The sequence below is a fragment of the Molothrus ater genome, chromosome 18, assembly GCF_012460135.2.
Source record: "Molothrus ater isolate BHLD 08-10-18 breed brown headed cowbird chromosome 18, BPBGC_Mater_1.1, whole genome shotgun sequence".
Lineage (NCBI taxonomy): Eukaryota > Metazoa > Chordata > Aves > Passeriformes > Icteridae > Molothrus > Molothrus ater.
Genome location: NC_050495.2, coordinates 10473575 through 10497616, shown reverse-complemented (window position 1 = coordinate 10497616; position 24042 = coordinate 10473575). Strand labels below are relative to the sequence as shown.

The following is a 24042-nucleotide window of genomic DNA, read 5'->3' as shown; positions in this document are numbered from 1 at the left end:
TGTGAAAAACTAGATGGGGTTTTCCTGGCAATGTTCTTTTTTTCCTTTCCTGTAAGGTTAGGTGATACATCAAAACCAGTGTGCAAGGCAAGCATCTGAATGCTTTGGGAAAGAGCTCAGGGGAATGAATGCAAAATGGTGGCTTTCATCTTGTCTTTTAGTAAGTGTTCAGATAACTGATTGAGGCCAAAAACCATTAGCTTGGGCTAAATCAATTTACAGGATTAGGAACTGCAGGGGCAGTTGGGTGCCATATGGGGGTAACTCTACCTGGGTGTAACACTTGCACGTCTGTTATTTGAATGAAAGAAAGAGCTTCACAAGTGGCTGTGGGCTGTTTTAGGAGGTGCTTAAACACGAGCCTCCCTTTTTTTTGTGGTTTATTCTTGACCTAAACATTTGGCTCTTGTGGAGAAGAAAATAGAGTGTGTGGAAAAATGAGTCAGCCAGCTTCCTGTGGGAGGGACTGCAGGAGGCACGATGCTTTGAATGCTGCAATAAATTAGCACTGGAGATAATTCAGAGGACAAAGTGTGCCTGGAGGACACACCATGCTAAGTAGTGCACGAAGTGGCTCCTGCTCTGTGTGCAAATCCTGCTTTGCAGAAGAAGTGTGGGAGATGAGGCAGCTCTGCACTGTGTCTGCTGTGGGGCTCTGCACAGAGAGCTGAACATGGGCTTGTTGGCAGCTGCTTGGCTCCTGGATGGTGAGAGGATTAGGGTAATAACATGTGACACCAGCAGGCTGGTCTGCTTCTGTGGGGATGCTGCACATCATCTGGAGTGAAGCATTTGTTACCTATTGCACATGGAAGCAGAAAGGCTGCAATAATCAAGTCTGGTGGAGCTGAGAGGAACCACCACATTAATTCACTGCAGCACAGCCTGGCCCTTGTTGCAAGGGTGTCTGGGACCTTCAGGTTAAGAAGTTTGTCATTCTCCCTTGTGCCTGTGCAAGAGCACAGTGCCTGGAGTTCTGTACTGGACTAGCAGAGGGAATGGTACAGTTTGGAGGTGGACAGTTCATGTTTTCCATCAGTAAGCTCTGTGGTCTGCTCTCCAAGATAACTTTCAATGCATTTCTAATATTTCATTTCCACTAATAAGTTTTTTCCCCCCGATAAAGGCATATTTTATCTTGATAGACCATTTTGGCCATTACCTTTGATGTGGGTTTTTAATCCAGATTTGCAGGAGCTCAGTCTATCTTTGCTACATGAGCTAAAGGCTGAAAAATATTTCTTCCAGTAACTTCCTAGTGAGCCAAAAGTGTGGGTCAGATGAGAGGACAAAGAAATACAGAATGCCGGACTAGTTTGGAAATAACTGAACTGGAAACACAAATACTTAACCTGGTCATTAAAACCTTTTGAAAAATTAAGAAGGTTACAATGTTGGAGACAAAGAAATGTAACATTCCCTCCCGCCTGAGAGGCTTTGCTCTCTTTCCATGGTAGCCTGAAGTCAGGACAGCCAGTCTCTGTTCTTGAATTAATTCTTTTACAAAATCATTTTAGTCTTAAGACCTTAAACCTGGAGGTGTTTAAACCCAAATGGTTGTGCCTGGAAGAAAGAGACAATAATTAAGCTTCTTACAGTCTCCTGCTCTGGCTTTAAGCACTCTCTCCCCTTTATTTCAAAGCAAATTAACTGAGTTCTATTGGGGATATCTAATATCTGATGGCAAACTAACAGTTCTGTCTGCTCTTGAAATCTTCATGTCTACACCATGTTAAGCTCACAATATACTGTTTTAGGATTTATTAGTAGTAAATACAAGCCAGAAGTTTTCCAGTGTGTGTAGACTTGGTACTCAACCCTGCAGTTACAAACATGTCTGAATGCATGAAAACAGGGGTGACCATTCCCATATATGTGAAATGAGTTAGTGCTAAAAAAGATGGGACAAAATTCAAGGAGTTGGTTTAAAATATAATAAACTCTCCCAGGCAGTCTTCAGACAGGAAGAGAGAAAACATTTTCTCAAATGTATATTTAAATTTTATGGTAGATTGACCTGGACATGTTTGATTAGCTTTTAAATCCCTGCAAAGTTTGATTCCAAATAACTTCTATCAGGCTGTTTCTTAAAAACGGTGCTCATATGTGTTTGCTCATTTCCTTTAAAACTTGATAAACTTATTTCAAAAGTGAGAGGAAAAAGAGCTAAGAAGTGGTTTTTGGAGCTTGGCTTGATTAAAGCAAGATGTGCAAATGTTCAGTGCAGAAGGATGATTTCTCATAGCCAATACAGTAGAACTTGTGGGTGCTTTTTGTGGAAAAATGAGGAAACTCAAACTCTATAGTGAACAGTGGCCAGGATGAAAGCTACGGCTTCAAACTATTCCAATAAAGTTTCCTCTTCACTAAATGTTTTAACCACAGATAGGTGCAATAGGGCCACACATGGAAAGTGAATGCCATAAAAATGAGCAAGTCCATCACAAAGATTTGGAAACTTTGTGATGGACTGGAAACCATGAAACTCATATGGCAGCATGTCACATTGCAGTACTCAAATAAAAAGGTACAAATCTATGTTCTTAAAGGATTGTTCTGGAGCTGTTAAGTAACATTTTACTGAAAATATTTCTTGGTCAGCTAGTACTTGATCTGTCCTTCTAAACACAAAAGAACTGTGCTGAATACCTGCAGACAAAAAGCTTCTAGAGAGATACCATTTAACTTAGCAGTGCTTCTTCCTGTACTTTGGCAGCCTCCAGCTATATCTGAATTGTTCTCCCTCTTGACAGCATGAAAAGATCTGTTCAGAGCATAAGGTCTTTGGAGCAGACTTTGAGCACAAGGCAGACCTTGCTCTTGGTGATTGCTGACAAAAGATAATTACAATGTGTTAGTAATAACATCTGAGCACTTTGATCTGCTGAAGCTGAATCTATACTTAGTGCATTAACATGGGTAATAAGTACAGGAATTCTGTCTCCTTTTAGCCCAACTTTGCTCTGTTTCCACCCAGGGTGAGCCTGTGGATGCAGGTGCAGCAGCTGCTGGAACACAGCATGTTTACCTTCTGTGCAGTGCACAGATGTAAACACTGAGGGGGATTAGGTCTTTAATTCCCAGATCCTCAGGGCAGGGCTTGGCCTTCAGAGCACTCTGCACCTCCCCAGCTGTACAGAGGGGCAAATATGCAATAGTAATTTCTAGTGTGAGCCAGAGCCTAAATTCACAGCAGGTGTATTCAAAGCTGAAGATATATTTTCCAAATTACTCTTGTAACCCAGCTTTTGGGAAGCTTCTCAGTACTTCTCCAAGTGGCCAGATCTTATTCATGTGATAATGATCTTATGCATGTGTCTCTCTCTGGAGAGACTGCATGGCTGTAGCTGTGGCCAGTGAGGAGAGGGTCTGGAAATATGGATCTCTCCTTGCAGCTTTGTCCTCCTACAATCTTGCTTTTAAAAAGCTCTTGCATGAATTTTATTGAAATAACAGCTTTTGGCAAACTTGCTGGCATTTTGGTACTTTAAGTCCTACAACAGGCTGTGCTTGAAATAAAAAATAAAGTAGATGTGGAGAGGAAACGTAGCTGAAAAACGAGGTGGGTGCAACACATGCTGTGGGATGGCATATAAAGGATACTATACTCTGCCAAACCATACACATGCAGGGGAATCATTATCAGGGACTGGAAAGAGCCCCTCTCTGTATGAGTTTCAGGGTTTAGTGTATGTGAGTATCACTAAAGGTAAAGTATGGATGGTCCTGTATGGGGGAAGATGCCTCAGTCACCAACCCTTCATGTATTCAGCTATTTTTCTGATAGAAAAGAAGTGCAGTGTTATTAGAGGAAGAAAAACCTGCTGCAGCAACATCCCAGCAGCTCTGTTAGAGTAACTGCCTGGGAGAGAGTCCACTGAAAATGTTACAAAAGCCGTGCTTGGCTGTGGGCAGCCAGTTTGGCACAAATATGTTAGACTCAGACTTGTACCTGTAGCCAAGGTTTTGCAAATCCAGGTCAGGTGTCATTCAAGTGAAAGCCCTTTCCTGCACTGTCTATAAGATGCTGCTTAGAGGGATAAGAGTAACTGAAGCTGTGCTTTTTTGGCACAGAGGCTGCTGCTTTTTGACAACTGACTCCATGCAGACACAGCCAGCTCTCAGCAAGCCTGGGCTGAGCTGGAGCAGGTGCCAGGCAGGTCTGGGACTGACCCACAGCCCTGGTGTGGGGCTGCCTGCAAACCCGTAAGCACTGGTCAAGGTCTTAGACTGGTAAACACTGCACAGACAGAATTAGCAGCCTGTCCTGTGTTTGATGCTGAGAAAAGATCTCTTTTCTCTGTGAAGGTTTCACAGCTGAGGCTTTGGCTGGTAAGAAGCATGCTTCCCTCCTTCACCAAAACTTCCTGTTCACCCTCAGTGATTTATCTTGGAGGGGCAGAGTTTGTAAACAAGGAGAGTTTCCCTACAGCTGCCCTTTAGGGAAAATATTGTTGCTTTTGGCTTTGGTGCTTTTAAGCAGAAATCAGTACCAATTACATGTACCCTGTGCATGTGCCTTTTGACCCTACCTAGGGCCAAAAAAGGGAATGGAGACCAGCTGTAAAGTGCAACAAGAAAAGGACAACAAAAGTGGTGTGGCAGTGGCTGTTCTTCAGCTTCAGAGACTCCTTGACAAGTTACTGTTGGGAATGTGCTTAATTTTCAAAGCCCTGTTTGAGCATGCTCATACTTTACCTGTGGCAACCTTAGTTGCTTTCCAGGTATGTTCATCTATCCCTTTATCTTCAGCAGAGAGGGCTGCCCTGCCTGAGCGTGTGTGGATTCTCCTGCACTTATTCGTGGGCTGATCTACTCCATCTCTTCTGCTACTACAGCAGGATTTTAAACTGGGATCTTCCCTAGCTTTGCTGCACATAAATGATTAACTTTCTCTTCCTCTAGCTGCCTGAAATCAAGAGTAATGTGACCAGTGACAGAGGAGACTGTGGTATTCAGCTCTCAGCAGTTTTTATTACTCCTGCTGCTGTAGCTGAATTTCTCTATGTGCACAAGCCAGTGGTAGCAGCACTAAATCTCCTGAGCCCCTGCTGTGTGCTGGAGTGTCTAAAATGGTGCTGCTTAGAGCTTCTGCCAGTACACAGACATGTGAGTGAGCTAGGAGGGCTTTCATCCTATCAGTGCTAAAAATCACCTGCCTTAAGCCACTGATCCCTTTCCTCCCTCCGTGCAAGTCTTGCATGCAGTGAGGTGTGTGCTGGTGCTGGCAGATGGCTGGGGAGCAAACAGGTCCACATGAGCATGCAAAAAAATCAGGCTGCATTGCTGCTCACCAGCCTGTGCCAGGACCTGGGTTTTCTTCTGCCTGTCACTGGCTGCCCCATCACCCTTTGGCTTGGCTGTTTGGTGACCTACCTCCTGGAAAGTTTTCCCCCCTCCTCTCTCAGCTCTCTCTAGTTGATTAGTCTAAGAGATATCAGCCATTGCACATTGTTGAATTCATTTTTAGACACAATGCTGTGCCAGAGATTTATTTGCTCAATTACAGAAATACTATTATTTCTGCTGCAGTATGTCTGGATTTGGTTTTGTTCCTGAGGCTGGTGCTGATTTCAGCCTCCTTTCCCTGGCTCTGCTTAAAGATATTTTTTGTTGTTCTGTTGAATTTGAGCAGATATCTCCACTTTGGAAAGTTATAAAGAACTGAGTGGACTGAAGAAGGAACAAGTGGTTTAATCATGTCACTACTGCAGCACAGGTAGGCTTTTATCACTTAGATCTTCAACTCTTAACACCTGTATGTAATGCAGGGCTGCTCAGCTCCATGCACAGGCACTCTCTGCATCTCCTATGTGGAGGTCTCACGTCAGTGCCACACATGGCAAAAGCAGGCTTTGGGTGCCTAAGATGCCACATGAGACAAGGAAATTCTTCCTCAGCAGACCCACACACCAGGTGGAGGAGAGACAAGCTTCATGCAAGTGGAGCATGTGTGGAAGCTCCTTGACTTGATGCTTTGGTCATGTCTGCCTGAGCAGTGGGGCACGAGGGTGCAACCCAGAGCTGCTTGCTCAGAGAAAGTCTGAGTACAACCCATGTCAGACAGTGTGTGCACACCAAGTGATGGCCTGAACCCTGGATAGTTTTCAGAAATTAACAGGTTAAAGTGAAGCATAATTTTGTTAAGCTCTTGCAGGGATTTGGAATTTCCCAGTGTGATCCCACTGACAACAAGGGACAAGGAGATAAAGATATTAGAGCTGAGTTTTCAGCACAAGTGTTCTCTCAAGCACTGATTCAAAATACAGCTTTACATGTCAAGCTGTGAAACACCAAGTATATCCATGTCTCAAACTTATTTATTTAGAGGACAAGACAAATACTACCAGTTAAAAAGCTCTCTATTGATTTTCACCCTTACTCAGGTTTGCTGAAAGGGTTTAGGATTTAATATTGTTTATGGCAACAATTAAACATTACCAGGAAAGGAGTGTTTTGGCCAGGTCCCTTCACAGAGTGTGAATTTACACGAGGGTTATGAGGCTCACTGGGGCTAATCCCTGCCAGCATTATACATCATCTGACAGTTGCCAAGGAGACAAGGATAATCTGAGTGAAACAAGATATGTGAGAAGGGTATTTATGGACATTTGCCTAACGATGCTGGTGGAATGCACCAAGAAGTGATTATCTGAGTGCCTTTGAAGTACTACCTCTTCTGTGATGAATATGGAGGACTGGTACACATGCAAAAAATGTCCCTGTGAAATTAAAGCAGCAGCAGCTTGGCCTTGATTTTTTTCCTTTTATCCTATGGTGGCCTCATCCAGTGCTGTGGGTGATGCCTTAAGATTTTAGCCTTTATATTTTTCAAATCCTGTACTGCATTAGTGCATAACTCTAAACTCCATATAAAGTATTAACTACTGTCTTCATATTTTGCTCAGACAAAACAATTCCTGTAAGCCTAAAACTCAAGGACACCCTACAGCCTCAGGACCCGAAAAGTACCAACAAAAGTGACTTGGGGGGGAGCAAACTGGGGGTAAATTACTTCATTACCTCAACCTGAACCCTGATATGCAAATGGACCAAACTTTGTGTGAAAACCTTGTGACCATCATCCATCTTGGGTGTAGCCCCTGGGAGGCTTCTGACTGCCCAAGGTGTATCTATTGAAGGCCTTTAAGAAATACCTGCTGTTATTCTCTTAATCTTGTCCAGCCTCTGGTTCTAGAAAGTCACTCCAAGGCTTCAAGGGGAGGGGCAGACAAGGCTTTTGCAGTGCTGTGAGTTCCCTGTCCAGCCACCTGCACTCTGTGGCATCAGCAGAGCATACACAAGGATAAACAATGTAAAGAAGTCATTTCAGTCTGACAGAGGCTTAATGAGAACTGTCCACTCCACATGCCTGAAATACTCACAGGTGCCTCAGGCCAAGCGGTGTGAGGGGAGGGGAGAGTGGAGGTGTGCAGGTACTCACAGGCATGGAGGTGTGTGTGCTTTGTTGATGGCTTTACAGCCAGCCAGCTCATTCCTCCCCCCTGCAGGGTGAGCCCAGCTGCACCACAGACACTGGCTCTGGGTGCTTGTGTCACATTCACTGAGCTGTGGGCAGGGTTAGCATCATGGCCTACTCGGTATGTGGGTCTAGACAGGCATTTTGGGCAATTATGCCACTTTCCCTGACCTGGGGTGCCTTATAGCTCTGCTTAGGGAGATTAAATAAACCAGAGAGCTAATACCTTCATTTGAACAAGCTCATGCTTGGAAAGGCTTCTGCACTGTTGGTTTCACACAGCAAAATATTTCCTTGGCAGGGTGTTCCATGGCCATGAAAAGGGTCAGAGATTGTTGGAGGAGGCCCATGTCTGGGACCAGGAGCACTAAAATTGTGTGATTTGGAGCTTTCCCACATTGGGCAAATCTTCCCTTCCTGTGCTGAGGTGAGGCAGTGACATGCAGTCAGGGAGAAAGCTGCCTGTCTCCTTCCCTCTCCCCCACTTTGACCTTCTTAGTCTCTGATACTGTCTCTTGATGGAGGATTAAGAAGGATGGGAAGACAGAAGGAATTTCCCAAGTTTTGAATGCCTGATGCAAAGAACTCCTTTGAAAGGAGGGAGATGCTGTGAGAGCCAGCCTGCAGCTGATGGGTTGTGTCTCGTGATGCCAGAGTTAATCTGGGTAAGCAGAGATTAACTGAGCTGCTGGATTGGATAATGCCTGAACTGGTTTATTGCAGCTTCTGCTGATAAAGCAGCCCAAGCCTCAGAGACCCCTCCTTGTCTGCAGCTCTGCAGGGTGAGGGCCTGTGCCCATGGCAGCAGTGCCTCAGGCACAGGAAGGTCCCAGGAAGAGGTGGCATTAATGAAATCATCAATTTTATAAGCATTTGCCTGGACCCCTTAAAGCTTTAAATATTTATGAGTTAGACTTCACTAGGAGTCTGGTCCCTTGTGCTAAAGTGGAGAGTGAAATAAAGGCTAAGCAGCACAACATTTAGGGAGAATTTGTGCAGAAAGTGAAGTACAACATCCAGGAAAGCCTAGGGAAATAAATCTTTCTGTAATAGAGGCAAACCTACAGGAATAGTTTGAGCTGGCAAATCCCTGTGCAACTTCATAGCTGATCAATAGATGTTATTTAGACAAATATCACACTGCTACATTCTACCAACGATCTCTTTTAAACAAACATGGTCATTCCAGGCTTTCTCATTTGGCTTCTAAACATAAATCTGTTGAAAGTATGACTCCCACAAAATCTGAGTCTATTCAAGCATTTTGAATAATGGCCTGTTTACATCTGTTTTCACCCTTTCATTACTTTATGTCCATGTAGAGTTACAATGCAAGTCAGTTCCAAAGCCTTTGAGATCACACATTCCTTGTGAGCATTCCCTCAGGTTTCTATGCCTCATTCTTTAGTATTCATGAACAGCAAGAAGACATGACCTGATGTTAGTCAAACTCTTGCCTGCATAAAAGGGAAACCTCAGAAGGTCTCTTTCAGACTTAACTTTGCCTGGTTCTTCTCATATCAGTGCAGAAATTGGCCAGCCCTCCCTGACTGGTGTCTGCTTGGCCACTTCCCAAAAGTTTCCTTTTTGATGGAGACCTTGTAGAGTTTCTGGACCATCTCTTCTACTCAGCCAAACTTACAGCTGTTTTTGGGGTTTTTTTTAATATCAGTCTAATTTTTATCCTGCAATTTATACACATGACCATTTATGTAAGGGACATGGAGACTAAAGAAAGCTTATACTTGGTCAAGGAGTAATGTCTGAGCACTAGCCTTACCCTGTCATGCTGTCAGTGTGGGACACAGAGCACTAAATTCCTATTCCACATCTTAAAAACAAATAACAAACCCCACCCCAGTTCACTCCCATTCTATAAGATCAAGAGAAGCTCTAACTCTTGACTACTCTCCCTGAGTGGAGATTTTTCATTCACTTGGGTCTTGTTTATTGGTTTTCATTGAAAAGTCTTGTCAGTGCCTCAGTTTCCTGGTGTTCCCATAGAATTTATGCCAATCCCTTGCTAACCAAGTAAAGAAACAATGGAGAGCTCTTTAGGTACTTCTCCAAAAGGCCTTCTCTTGAAATTTGTGTGTGTTTTTGTCCTGAAACACTTCACCTGCAAAAGCAAATGGGACTATGGATCCCTTCTATAAATACAGACCCTTCCCTCCAGCAAGTCTTGATGTTTTTTACCTGTCTAATGGTCCTAGTGTGAGTGAAAAATCTACACCTGAATTGTAGAACACTTCCATTTTCCTGGATTTGAGCTTGTAGACAGCCAAGTACAATGGTGCTTTGTTCAACAAGTAACCAGGAACAGCTCAGGCAAAATAGTTGCCAAATGGAACAGCTTTCTAAGAGCACCCCTGTCACTACAAAACTGTGCCAAGTCTGGAAGTGGATTCAGGAACAGACTTTAAAGGATGTAGAGAACAAAGCAATCACAAGGTTAAATTTTGTTATCTTGGTGCACTGAACTGCAAAGGAACTGAAGGATTCCATTTAAAGGGCAAATCCAATGAGCTGGATGCTTTAGTTACCCAAACATCAGCAGGTCGTGTAACTGTTCTGTGAAAGCTCTGCAGCTATGACACATCTGCATTACTGTGCTAATCTTGGTAGAGTCATAACCCAGCTGAAACTATCCAAGCAGTCCCTCAGTTTAAAAATGTTCTTTCCATGCTTCAACAGCAGAACCTTCTAGGCAAGAATAGTTAGGAGAGGAAGAGAACAGTTAATGGAATTGTTCCCAACACTTCTGACCTCAGCAGTCCCCCTTCAAACACTGCCAGGAATCCCATCCATGATGGAAATCTGTTGGAGGACTTGGCACCTACAGAACTGAGCCTCTGCAGAAGGATAACTACTGAGGTTGTGAGGCCAGCCTCTATCTCCTCCAAATTAAATGCTTCCTTGGGCTTATGAGCAGCCTTTTACTCCAGTTGTTCTGACATGCAAGTCCCTTGACTTATGTCAGTTGTTTCCTGTGGTACTCCTGCCTCTGGATCCTGTTGTGTCCCTGTCTGAGGTGGCATTTCCCATCCCTGTGGTGGTGCTGCCAAGCATGAGCCAGCTCTGTATTGCATCGTGGCCACCAGAAGTCAACAACAGCGTCTTCCTGATCCTGTATCTCTGCTCAAAATAAACTGGGTTCTGCTAAATGCCATTCTAAACAAAATGTTGGTTAAGCTCTTGGCTGTTTTGCAAGAGGCCTCTGATTTCATGGGTAATCAGAGCACTCAATACAGCTGGCAAAACCCTCTCAGTGTAGAAGAGACTTCCCTCTTGAGCTATTGTCTACTGAATTGCATTTAGAAAAAAGCAAGTCTTCTTTTTTTCTGCTTGAAAAAAGAAGACTTTCATTATAAGGTGTGTAAACTTTATAACCCAGAATGGGTCTTTAAAGATTAAATGCTTTTAATTGTTTTTTTCTTATGTAGCTATTTGCAAAGCCTTCAATCATGTTTGGTTCTAGCTAGTAATGCAGTGGCTGGATACAAACACCTTCTGTGTCCTACTTTCTAGAATCTCCTGGAGGAAGTGTTTACAGCAAGTGTGAATAAGCAGAAATATTTTGAAAAAATTTCTTCTGCCCATGTGTTCATACCTCTGAGCTGCTGCATAAAACAATTCCAATAAACAACCTAGATGTAAACAAAATAGCCGCTCAAAATGTTTAGTGCAGTAGAAGAGGGGAGGAAAGGACTCATTCAGAATTTTATCTTCTTACTCCAGAACAAATTCAGCTTCAGTTTTATGTTGGATTCTGGCTTTCAGATGTTCACAGATTAGTGGTGCTGCTGATGTCTCAAGACAGAAGCCCTGCATGAACTTTTGAAATCTCTCCTAGGACCACCTGCCAGCAGAAAGCTGGACTATGAGAGGGCTCAGCTGAAGTGCAGGGAAGAACAATGTATGGCTGACCACCAAGGGCTTTACACCAACGTGTATTTGTCCACTCATTCCTGCAGATGTGCTGCTCGGTGAAAGGGGGGATGGTGGGACAGGAGGAGTGGCTCTGTGATGGCTCCCCGGGCAGCCTCTGCTGCCTCATCCAGGCACGACAGCCTCGGAGGGTGGGAGATGAGCCGTGCACAGCCTGAAGGCTCAGTGGCTCGGGCAGACAATCATTTCCCTGGTGCCACGTCCGAGCTGGACTCCCGGGAGATGCTCTGTGCCAAATCCCCAGCAGGGTCACCTGGACTCACTCACTGATCTGCTCACAAGGGGCTCTTTTCACCCAGGATATGAAATGTTTGCCTGTCCCAGCAGTCTCGGGAGCTCACTGTGGATGGTACAGACAACAGGCTGCCTTGGGCTGGTACAGCTCCAGCGCGATGTTGGGGGGGAAATCGCCGTGAGCAGAGGAGGGAAGGTGGGGAGGGGCCCGCGGGGGATGCAGAGGCGCCGCGGGAACACGGCCCGGCAGCAGCGAGCCGAGCCCACGGGGGTGGCAGCCGGGCCGCGGCCACCGCCGGCCCGCCTCGGACGTCACAAGTGCGTCTCCCTGCGTGTCCCTGACTGTCGTGGCGTTACAGGCAGAGAAATCACGCCCGGTTGCCACGGCGACATCAGCAGCCGGGACATGCCGTGCTGTCATCCAGCAACCGGCGAGGGGTCCTCGGGGACAGAGGGGATGCTCTGCTGCCCCAGAGGAGGATGAGGGTCCCACCCAGCCCCTGGGAGGCAGGGATGCCATCCTTTTGCCCAGGAGCAGCGACTTGTGTAGTTCCACTGCCTTAGCAGTAACATTTTTTTCTAATCTAAATAGTAGTTTAATCCTTTTCCTAGGGAGGGCTTTGCTATTCACGAGCCCCTGTTTTAGTCCATGCACAGCTTTCATAGAAGCATGAAATGTTAAGGGATGGGAATGGACCTTACAGATCATCTAGTCCCAATTCCCCCTGCCACAGGCAGGGCATTTTCCCATTAGACCAGGCAGTTCCAAGCCCTGTCCAACCTGGTTTTGAGCATTGCCAGGGTTGGGACAGCCACAACCTCCCTGGGCAACCTGCTCCAGTGTCTCAGCACCCTCACAGGAGAGAATTTCTTTCTAATACTTAACCTGAATTTCCCTTCTTTTAATTTGTCCCCATTCCCCCTTGTCCTACCAATACAGCCCATTCTCTTTCTGCCCATTCCATAAGTGCTTATCAGCCAAAGGACTCAACGGTAAAAATCTTTCACAAAATGAGTGTGTGCAAAATCCTTGAGCAAATTCTGTAGGGGTGCTCCCCCTCATGTTTGCTGAAATTACTTTGGCACTTCCTGTATTTATTCCTTGATGTCTGGATGGCCCTGTTCCTGTTGGGTCCCAAAGCTCTGTGTGTCCTAAAATGGGGTTAATGGGTGCTGCAGGCTTAGACTGACTCTCAGCAGAGGGTTGAGCCTCTGTCCTTGTTCTCCCAGAAGGATAAGTGCCACTCAGCAGTGACCTCAAGGTGTTTCTCCATTACCTTCTAGGGCACTGAATCATTTCATTGAAGGACTCTGCAGGCGAGAACAGGCAGCTGCAGTCACGTCCTATATTCACAGCCTCAGCATGGAAAGCCTCAGCACTCCAGGCCTGATGTGGCACGAAGCTGAATTATTAACAAGTGCTCTCTGCTAGAGGAGAAGCAACTGGAGAGAAGGAGCCTTTCTCATTAGTATTCCCTGGGTGATCAGGGATCTGGCTATGTGGCGTGAGGATCTGCTGATGCTCCAGAGGGGTGGGGAGCTGGGAATGAGGTTACTGGGAGGTTCACTGGAATCAGTGTTTGGCTCTGTCTGGTGCTGGTGTCTGTTTCCTCTCACCTCAGCATGTGTGACACGAGTGTGTGCCTTATGCCAGGCACAAAACAGTGCTGGAGGGCTGTCTGCCTTCCCCCAAGGAATGAGCAGCCCCACCACAGCTGCCATGACAAGCAGGTCCTTCAGCCCCTTCAACAGGAAGCAGTGCTGCCCTTTCTCCTGCAATCTCCCCTTCCATTGAATTTGGACTGCTCAATGGTGATGCAGGTGAAGATTTGCTACTCAGGACTCTGTGCTTGCTTGCTAATAAGCTACTCACTGAATAGGTCCAGTAAACACTTCGAAGAGCAAAAACTGAAGAGTTTTTACGGAAAAGAATTCAGTGTAGTGGTTGATCTGCACCTTGAAATGTAGGGATAGTAAAAGAAACTCTTCTTTAGCCCAGGTTCACTCAGGATCTTTGTCTGGTTAAAAATAAACCCCCTGAAGCAGGACTTAAATTCAGCCTGGCTTGCCTCTGTGCTAAGGATGGAGCTCTCAATAGACCCTGCTGGGCTACTGGAGACAACTTAATAAACAAGACTTGCATTAAGCACCTGTATAGATAAAATAAGGAATTAAAGACATAATTCATAGTGTAATTACTACAGATCTCTGGCATGGCAAAAGCAGTGCATCTTGCCCAGCACACTTCTTCCAATAACTTGCTTTTTCAGTGAATAATCTGAATTTCTTAAACCCAACATTGTTCCTATGCTGATAGACCCAGCAACAACCATTCAGAAAAATCTCTTCAAATAAGTAACTGACAACAGATCTGCCTCTCCTGTGTGTTCTTGACCATAAAAGGATGTATTTAAAATACAAGTAATTTGGAAAGGAGAACACATTATGGTTAGCTTGTTCTTAAATAAAAACCTGTTTCTTTCAAAGCAAAGCTAGGCAGTGCCTGCCAGTTCTCTAACATCCTGCATGTTAGAGCATGAAGTGAGAAACTTCAACTGAAATATTACTGAAAGGAGGGTTTTGTGGTTAGTAAATAATACCTCCTTTGGAGAATTGTGGGCTGGCTGCTCCTGTTCTTGTAGCAGAGGGATTGACTGAAACACCTCATTCTTTGTAGCAGCATGCTGGCTCTAGATGCTGAGTGAATCTAAGGAGTTGGTGATTGAGGGCCCCTCTGAGGGATGCCACAGCAGCCCAGCATTCCCCTCTACACACAAGGAGCTGTTTCAGCAGTGCAAGATGACACTCTGCCACTGCCCCGGGAAACAGATTTGCATTGCAAAAACTACCTGAGCCTGACATTGTGAAATCGCTCCCGGTGCTCCACGAACCATAAAAGAAGCCCAGCTGAACCGGGCAGGATGAGCCTCGCCCAAGCTTCATGCAGCAAACAGCTCCAGGAGCCAGAGCTGGGGAGCAGGAAATGTGTGGGAAAGCCATCTGGTGAAGAAGGCACTCAGAAACAGCGTGGAAGTCTTTTCTCATTCACTTCCTGACAAAGTAGTAATATGTTGTCTCATTATAGGAAGATGACTGCTTGCTATTATTATTTGTATTAGTAACTCCTAGAAGCCCAAAGGTGGGGACAGGACTCTTGCTGTGCTACCTGCTGTGGGCACATGTAAGAGGAGACCTTTCCCTATACACACTCCTCCATTAAAGGACAGAAGGCATAGGATTGTGGGTTTTGTGTTTTTCTTTTTTCTTTTTCTTTTTTTATCCTCGTGGGGAACTGAAACAGATGGGAGACACTGAAGGAGCTGGAAACAGAACATGTAATAATTCCCAAGCCTTGACTTTCTCAGCAGAACTGTTCTTTGCCTCATACTTTAGCTCTGAGCAGTTCTGGTGAGTGGTTTGTACCCTGGCACACTGCTCATGAGGAGCTCTTCAGTTCTCCTTGGTAAACTTGGCATTTAGCTTGGTGTGGACACACTGCTGAGAGCTCCTGCACCCTTTGCTGTGCTGAGGCAGGGGGAGGGAAATCAAAGCAATGTGCAGAAGGGATTTTAATCATCATGTAGCAAATTAAAAAATACTGTGGAGGTCTTAAACTTGCTCTTTGGCATTTCAATGATGTCTTTCATCATGTGCTCCCAGTCCAGCCAACCAAATTTTCCCCAAGGTTTAATGCTGCTCTAACCTCAGGCAGTATCTTTGTTCTGCTAAAAGCAGAGAACCAAAGGCTGTATTTCAAGAGGAGGCAAAGTTCCTTATAGCCTACTTACTATTATTAGATATTTAAAGTTCTCCTATATCACCACCTCATTGGAAGTCCTCAAAACTTTTTAAGGACCTTATTTTAGCCTCTTGGTGACAGAGGCAAGAGGCTAATTTTTAGATACTAGAACAGACTTAAAATTCCTATCCTTGAGTTTTCCTTATCAGTCTTTGCTGGAACTGATGATGGATTTTTTCAGTCCCAGGCAATAATTGCAAGACAGAGCTTTCCAGGTCCCCTTGCTGTCCTTGTGTGGGTGTGTGTGCTTGGTTGGTTGGCATTAGTGCCAGGTTTAGACAAAGTGAGTATGTGTTGGCTTTTCATCTCTGGGGAAGGCAGAGTTTAAAAAATGTCCTAAGGACTAATTAGTTGGTGAAAGTGTGGCAGCAGCAGGAAGGAGGAGGGGCAGGACGGAGGAGATGGTGGCTGCTGCCCTGCTTTGAGATAAAAGAGGCTGAAGCCCAGGGAATCCAGAAGAAACAAGCAGGGCCATGTGGGCTGGCAGCTCCTGAGGCTGACTGTCATTTAACACACAGAGCCTCATGCCAAGGGGATACCTTCTCCAGGAGTGACATGATCAAGTGTTGTTTAGTGGGGCCACGAGGTGTTAATTGCTAAAAAACTATAGAAATTCAAATTTGAGGAGCTTCTAGTGTAGAACGACTACCAGAGAGAAGCCTGTCTTTGTGTCCTGAGTGAAGCAGGATGGGGCAGACTTGAGGCTCTGAATAAGGCTTTCATCACCTTATCCCAGACTTCTCATGACCCTCTGCTCCCAAACAACCCACGGTGACACAAATGCAGAACCAGGAACACAAGGATGATAGCAGCAACGCCTTAAACATCACAGAAGCTGTAACAGCACCTCTTTGTGGAGCTTTTCCTCCTCAGTGCTCAGTTCATGATCCCAGGAGAGACTCCAGCCTATGGCAAGCACATCCATGCAACTCTTATTTGTCCTTTTTATTAATTGGAAGCCTAAGTGGTAACAGGAGCCAGAACTACATGGGTGCAGGGTTCAGGCAGTGCCACTGCCTCAGGGATTATTACATGTGTAACCTCTTCAGAAGAAGAGACCAGACACATGAGACTGTAAATACACTATGGAGCAGCAAATATGGAATATTAAGCAGCTAATATAATGCTAAGATTTTAAAAAGCCTCAGCTAAAGCCCTGAGAATGACAACAGATCGTTCCCTACTCTCTTTCAATTTGTCCAGGTTTTCCTGACTGTGGGAAGACTGTTTACCCCCTTGCTATACTCACTGCTGTGTCTGAGTTACTGGCAAGTTTTGGCCAGGTGACAAACTCCATGAGCACTGAATCGTGCCTCAGCAAACATCAGCTCTGTCTCTATCAGAGCTTATCTGCATTGGAGAAAAACTGTCCTCCAGGCTGGGAGCAGGGCTGGGCTGCAATGGGAAGGGCAGCAGCAATACTCAGCATTTTTGAATATGGCAGTTCTGAAGTGGGTCAATGAAGACCATTTCTGGCACTAACAGGGAGTTAAGGGAACAAAACCCATGCTTGGACACCACATGCTGGTAAACTTGGTGGTTCCTCTGACAAGGCTTTGTGGAGTGGATCTCTCAGCATCTGGCTGTGAGAGGTTCCTCTAGCACAAGTATCACGTGAGGATAATCCCATCTGTTTTAAAAGCCCAAAAAAAGCTGTCTGGTTTGCCTCTCCCACCTTCCAGTATGTTCTTCCAGTTTATGCTTATGCTGGGACAATAACAAATCTTACATTCCCCAGCCAGTGACAGAAATCATACATACACAGAAGGAGCCAACTTATTAGCCCTGGATAAGAAACCTGACACAACACAGGGCTTGTGCAATCTTGGGTGGAAACCCTCATCCATAGTGTATGTGGAATAAGCTCTGTCCAGAGAAAAGGTGAAAGATTTGTAGCTCACTTGGGACACATTGCTTTAAAAACATGAATAAACTTAGCAGCATTCCTGAGCTAAGGAAGATCAGGTCTTTTGGGGTTTTTTTTCCTCTTTTTTTTTTAAAGTTAGTTAACCAAATTGGAATAAGTGACTTTTTAAATTCTTGACAAAAAAATCTACAGTGGAATAAGGAGTGATTTCCTCAAGTGTCAGTACAGTGTCATACCCAACACTAGCTCCTCTCACCTCCAGAGGCACAGGACAACTGCATACACAGCTTGAGTGAAGGCCTGCACATCTGACCCTCTTCAGAGTCCCCTGATCCTACTGTTGTGGTTGAGGTGTTCACTCTTCCATAAGCAAAATCCCTGTGTCAGCCTCAGAGACTCAGCTCTGACAGAATTTAGTCTGAGAGAGGTTCTTAGAGCATGAGGTGGGCCTCTTCAGCCTGAATCTGTGCGTTTTTGTTCTATGCTATTTTGGGAATAAGCAACTGCTAACAAGCAAATGCTTTCGTCTGCTGGAGTAACTGTGTTCTCAAGCATTAAAATTATGGTTTGTACTAACTGTCCAGTGGGGAGGAAAAAAATCAAGGCTCTTAATTCCAGAAGACAGGTTAACTTCTGTGAGAAGGAGGCAGAAACTGTTAAGTCTTTTGCTGTCAGAAAGAAACTCATGCTGCAAGTATTCAGTCAATTAGGCTGATTTGTAGCAGCCTCACTATAAATCCTCTTTCATTCAGAGGCAAGTTAAGCTCTTTGATGAAACATGGCATTCCAAGGAATTTCAGTAGGTTCTCACACATCTAACCATGGCAAAGTTATCTGTAGTGACACACCATCTGAGAATGACATGGTATGTTCAATTCTACAACATTACAACCAATGTATCTCAAAAAAGGGAGGCCTGCAAAAAGCCTTTCGCCCCATTGTTGCAGATTAGCCTTCTTCTTGCATGCTAAATTTGTTCAGCCTATTAGTAAATTAGAAACAGATTTTCTACATCAGTTCTTGATACAAAAACAGTTGAGAGAGATAACTATGCAGTAAATGACCACTCAACCCAGAAACACAACTGTTTTGCCAAAGAAATGCATCACTCCTTGGAGGTGTAAAATCAGTTTAAAGGCAGCATGTGTAACATAACCAAAGGCAGAACCCTTTGTTTCCCCGGAAGCTGGAGATTCCCCACTCCTTTGCCCCAGAGGAGGATGACAGCTGTCCCGTGCCCAGCTGTGCCACCCAGCTGACTCACCCTGCTGAGCTGGTCCAGGAGTCTTTGGTTCTGCTCGGAGAGTTCCTGGACAGCGCGCGTCTTCTCGCGGTCGGCCTCGCGCAGGTGGACCTGCTGCTTCTCCAGCTCGTCCTGCAGCTGCTTCACGTCGCTCTCCAGCTCTGACACCCTTCCTTCCCACTCGCCCTCCTTGTTCTCAAATCGCCGCCGCAGCTCGTGCTTCTCTTGCTCCAGGTGCTACATGATGGGGGAGAAGGGGTTAGGAAGGGAGGGGAAAAAGGTGAATGTCTCCTTTTCCTCCTCTATGCTAGGGCTAAAACCTCATGCAGGAAAGAGGATGGTGCTGGAGCGTGACAATGCCATGGAGATAACAATTCCACATCAGGGCAGGTCACTGGCACTAAAGCCAATTTCCATTTCCAGCAATTGGCCTGTCCTTGGCCACTGGAGTTCAGCACATTGAATTTTTACTGAAATAACTGCCAAAAGAGTGAAGTAGGCTGCATGTCAATAGCCGAGATATATAGGTCAGACAGAGCAATTGATTTAGCAGAGCCCAGCTTAACTCCAAAGCAATATTTCAGTGGTCAGTGGCATAATTTTTTAAAAATTGCCTTTATAGTCAAAATACACAAACTATATACCCTTACTGTTGGTGAGGAATGTAGATGAGGCATCCTTGTTGTCATATGGGTCTCATGAACAACAGTTGAATCATCTATCCATTTGCTTCTTCTATTCCTGACCTAATTAGTTGTCTGAGAGTTTGATAGTGCACAGTAACTCCATTGTTTGATGCAGCCTGCTCTGGAATGGCAATGGATGCAATGAACTGGTTGCTATAGACATTATGTACATCCATGTTCTGGGTTCAGGTTTCTTAGAAACCACTCTCAGTTCTGGAGACTCTGCTTGGCTTTGGATTGGCTGGAAAATGAGGGACAGCACCAATATGGTGAAACTTTTGCATGTTTTACAGGCTCAGTTAAATGAGGGCTTGATTGAAACAGAGCTGCAAATCAGGTCAAAGCAGATTTATGTTGTACCCATTTGAAAGAATCCCTGCTCCAAAACCCTGAGTTTGAATTTCCCTTGGTGGCTGAAGACACACATTTACTTTCAGAACAGTCACAGATTGGGGACATGGGCATGTCCCAGGATCAGCAGGGAAACCTGAAAAATGGGAGTCCTCTCCTTGTTGGTTGTCCTCTGATCCCCAGAATATTCTCCTGCTACTCTCTATCAGATTCCCCAGTCTTTAAGGAATGTGTCTTAGATAAGAACAGAAACCCACTGGGCCAAACACTGGTAGCACTTGCCTATTTCTCCCAAGTGAATTGTTCCCTCATGAACAATTCCCATGGCACTTCTGATAGGAGGGAAAAATAAACCTGCTAGGTGGAAAAGAAAATTGCACTGCATTTATGTGAAGTGGCTTTTTATTGCTTGTTAGAAACACAGGCTGTGAGGGGGCTGTTTCCCCTGGGTGCCTATTGCTGATGACACACAGCCTCCTTGGCAGGGTCCCTGTCACCTTCCCAAGCAGGTCTGAATGTCAAAACCCTCCAGTACCTCTCCAGCTTCTGGCCTGTGTATTGCTAATCTTCCACCTTTTTTTTTGCTCTGCCACACAGATGCCATGTTTTCTCTTTCTTCACCTGATCCCCAAATCCTTTCCTATGCTCCTTCCAGCTCAGTGTAGCAGCATGTTGCTTATGCCTTCAAATCCTTCTGCAAATTCCAGATTTTCATGAAAAACCCTTAAATGAGGGAAAGTTGATTAAAAACAGTGGTCCATAGTAGGGGATTTCCCCATGTTTCAGCTCTAAAAGAATGAGCATCCTTGCAAATGAGAGCTAAGCAAAAATAGAAATATTTTAGTGCAATAGGTAGGCATGAGATCCCAGCACCTGGCCCATGACAACCATTGCAAAGAAATCTTGTTTGTAGTCCAAGTGTGGCTGGAGCAGCCACAATTTCACTTTCAGCAGCACACTGAAAATTCTGTCTTTTATAGCTCTGCCTCTTTCACTGCTAGGCAACGTTTAGAAAGATCCAGGGCCTTCTCTAAATGGAAAGTGGAACTTCAGCCTGCTGAGAAGCAGCACTGCAGCTGAAGTGCCCCAGACACCCAAATGTGATTTAGAAGCCACCGATAAGCCTTGTCAATCATTTAAAAAGCACTTTAGTTTTTCACTGCAAAAGAAAATCACTACAGAGAGCCCCCATAAATGGCCATCACAAAGTCTGGCATTAGAAGAAGGTGAAGAATATGAAGTTTATTCTGTTGTGACAGAGAAACCAGAACAGAGCAGGGGGGCACAGAGAGGCTGTTGCAAAGAGGAGGAGAACCCAGATGAGATGTGTTGACTGGTCCCTCCTGCTTCTGTCAGCAGCCACCTCTCCTGGCCTGCCCTCACCCCAGCACCTGCAGGGCTGCAGGTCTGGAGAGGGGATTTCTGCACGTAGTGCTGATAGGGCAAACTGCTGGCCTCAGTAGGGGAGTTTCTTGTTTCCTGAGTGTCTCTCCATTCACCAGCTGCTCACTGATTTTTAAACACAACTGCTTTCTAGAAGATGTTTTCTTCTGAAAACAGCTTCTCTTCAACTTAACTGAGCTGGGCTGGTCCTCATCTGAAGAGATGAAAGCAAGGGGGAGTTTCCCAGCTGATAAAAAGAGGGTTCATACGGTAAAATGCTTGGACACAGCAGGTTCCTCTGTGTCAGAGGACCAGCACTATTAACTGTTTTAATCCCTTAGAGAGGATAAAACTGTCTAGGATCACATATCAGAATTTATTACAGAACTTCAATTTCATGATGAGAAATGAATTTAAATTCAGGCTGTGAAGTGCCAGAATAGGTGCATGGCAGGAACGCTGTACCTCAGCAATGAACCCACAAAAGTAGAACGTATTTAATCTTGAGGCAAAGCACCCAACAAGCAGACCAGGACCTTGGCTATTGTTAAATGGAGAGGCTTCACTGAGCTCTTTTAACCCATTCTGAACTGTGAATTGGGACAAAATATCTCCTTTTAAGTGCTAAACATCATTATATCAGGTTGTCACCAAGGATCTCATTTGAGACTTTGCTTTGTGTCACCATCAGAAAGTTCTCAGCATAGGGAAGGAGGGAACAGCTGTGGGTCCTTCCTCTCTGCTCCTCTGAAATAAAAAAGCTTATTGTGAAATTTTATTCACTTCAGTGACAACAGGAGGAGGCCGAGATTTAATCTGCAGAGGCTGGGATTATCAAGCTTGTGTTTTAGAAGATTAATGTTGAAATTTGATTTTTTGTGTGAAGCAGCACTAGGTTAAATTTGCCAAACACAATGGAAAAAAAAATGCCCCTAAAGTAGATAACACTAACTCCTCTCAAATGGGTAGCCTGGAAAATAGCAATCTGTTATTCCACTGGGAAGTTAGGGCGATAGTAATGGGATGAAAATATGTAAACAGCCAGTTGTGTTTACAATCTCTTCATTTACCTTCTGAATGGGCCTGTGAGAGCAGAGGTAAACATTTGTGGGATGTTATTTAAAGTACTATACAGTCATAGCTTCTCCCCTCTCCTTTTCATCTCTACATTTTGCAAGCACTGAGTGGTACTTGAGGTTCCTGAACTCTCTAAGAGGCAGCTCGCTGGGTACCTAAACTTGTGCATTTTTCCTTTAATGGTAGGAAAGGTTCTACTCCAACTCCTAAGGAAAACCATGTCAGCACAACACCACGTACGTCTGTTCTTGCTTAAAGATCAACCTGGAAGCATTCACTCTGGCAAATTTTAATACTCTGGGAAATTCTCATCTGATAAACAGAGCCACTAAGCAACAATTTGAGCAAATGTCACCTTCACTATTTTTTTATTAAAATAGCAGAGGCAGAGAGATTCCCTTGCAAAAAGGAAGGGATCAGTTGAGGTAAATGACAAGCTTAATAAGAGAGAGGAATTTTTGTCAGGAGAACAAAGGGCATACAGTAATTTCACAAATCCTCTTGAACTTGAGAAATGTTAAGTCTGTGAGGAAGGAATACAGGAATATGCAGGACTGTGCAGAAAGGTCTAGGGCTGTGACTTGAAATGTGAATGTTAATCCAGCACTGTTCAAACTCTCTCCAGAAAGGTGAGAGAGGCTTTCCTCAGCCTTCTAAGCAGTATTACTTATTGGAAGAAATACAATTTCAAGAGTAGCTATGAGGAAGAGTGAATAATAGTGGTTCTCTCAGAATTGTGCAAGAGAGTCGTTCAAAAAAAAAAAAAGCTGCTAGCACAAGTCCTTTTCTTTGTAATAGCTCTATTTTATCTTTAAAAAATCAATAAATAGCTCAATCCCCCCGAGTTCCTTGCAAACAGCTCTCTCCAGATACCTGTAGGCATTTTTTAGAGCAAACGGCTAACTGCGATGTATCAGTAGGGCTTATCTCCTGCCATGCCTAAAGCCTTAGCTGCAACAGCTTAAGCATAAGGGTCACATATGCTCTGTAGCTCAGTACCTGCTGTGCAAATTTAACTTCCGAGGTATTTCTGTGACGAGATGAGCCGCGCACATCTCTCCCAGGTGGTCCTGGGGCAGAACAGCCCCCCAGGAGCCTCCGGAGCGCGGTGCTGCAGCCCGGCCCCGGCCCCGGCCCCGCACGCCGGCTCTGCGCCGGGGGGATCGGGGGAGAACGGCAGCTTTTCCTCCCCCAGGCCTCGCAGGCATTGCTCAGACCCTTTCTTCCCCGTCACGGCCACAGCGCGTCCCGTGGGCTGCTCGGCAGGGCCCGCGCCCGCCGCCGGCGCTCGCCGGGGAAGGGGCCGCGCTGCGCGGGGAGAACCCGCGGGCCGGGGCCGGGGCCGGGGCCGGGCGGAGCGCGGCGGGGCCTCACCTCCAGCTTGTCGGTGAGCTCCTTGTGCATCCTCTCGTACTGCCGGCTCATGTCCTGGTTGCGCTCCAGCAGCGCCTTGCCCAGCCGCGCCGCCAGCACCAGGTCCTTCTCCTTCTGCCGGATCAGCGAGAGCAGCTCGGGGTCGCGGGCGGCGGCGGCGGGCGGCAGCTCCGGCGGCTCCCCGGCGGCGGCCAGCAGCGCCAGCTCCTCCTCCAGGGCCAGCTCCAGGGCGGCGGCCCCGGGCGGCTCCATGCCGCCGGCGCTGTCCGCCTCCGCCGGTGCTGACCCGGCGGCGGGCAGGCGCAGGCACGGCGCCGACATGGCCCTGCGCGCCGCCGCCGCTCCGCTGCGCCCCCCGCGCCCGGCCCGCGGCTGCGGCGGCTGGGCGGGGAGCGCCGCCGCCCCCGGCCCCCGCCCCCCGGCGCCGGGCCCCGGCAGCGCATCGCCGCCACCACGGCCACCGCCACTGCCGCCGGCGCAGCCGCCGCCAGCGACACCGGGCCCGGGCGGTGCGGGGGAAACCGGGTCCTGCTGGCCCCGGCTGCCGCGGGCAGGTCTCGCCCCTTCTGCCGCAGGCCCAGGCCAAAAATCCCCCCAAAA

General features: G+C 46.1%; 1 protein-coding gene across 3 annotated transcripts in view; it reads right to left on the bottom strand.

Annotated features, from left to right (window-relative positions):
• Window positions 1-23778, bottom strand: part of BICDL1 (BICD family like cargo adaptor 1) — a 49649-nt gene extending 25871 nt beyond the window's left edge. For 2 of the 3 annotated variants that reach the window (XR_004981196.2, XM_054516722.1), the window contains exons 1-2: window positions 23443-23763; window positions 18593-18808 (exon numbers count right to left, since the gene is read on the bottom strand). Coding sequence is in view for 2 of the 3 variants with exons in the window: in XM_054516722.1 (XP_054372697.1) it covers window positions 18593-18808; window positions 23443-23763 (537 nt within the window). In the remaining variant the exon portion in view is untranslated. Of the gene's footprint in view, window positions 1-18592; window positions 18809-23442 lie in introns of all 3 variants that reach the window. The other variant, XM_054516723.1, reaches the window with a different exon arrangement.
• Between the last annotated feature and the right edge of the window lie 264 nt (window positions 23779-24042).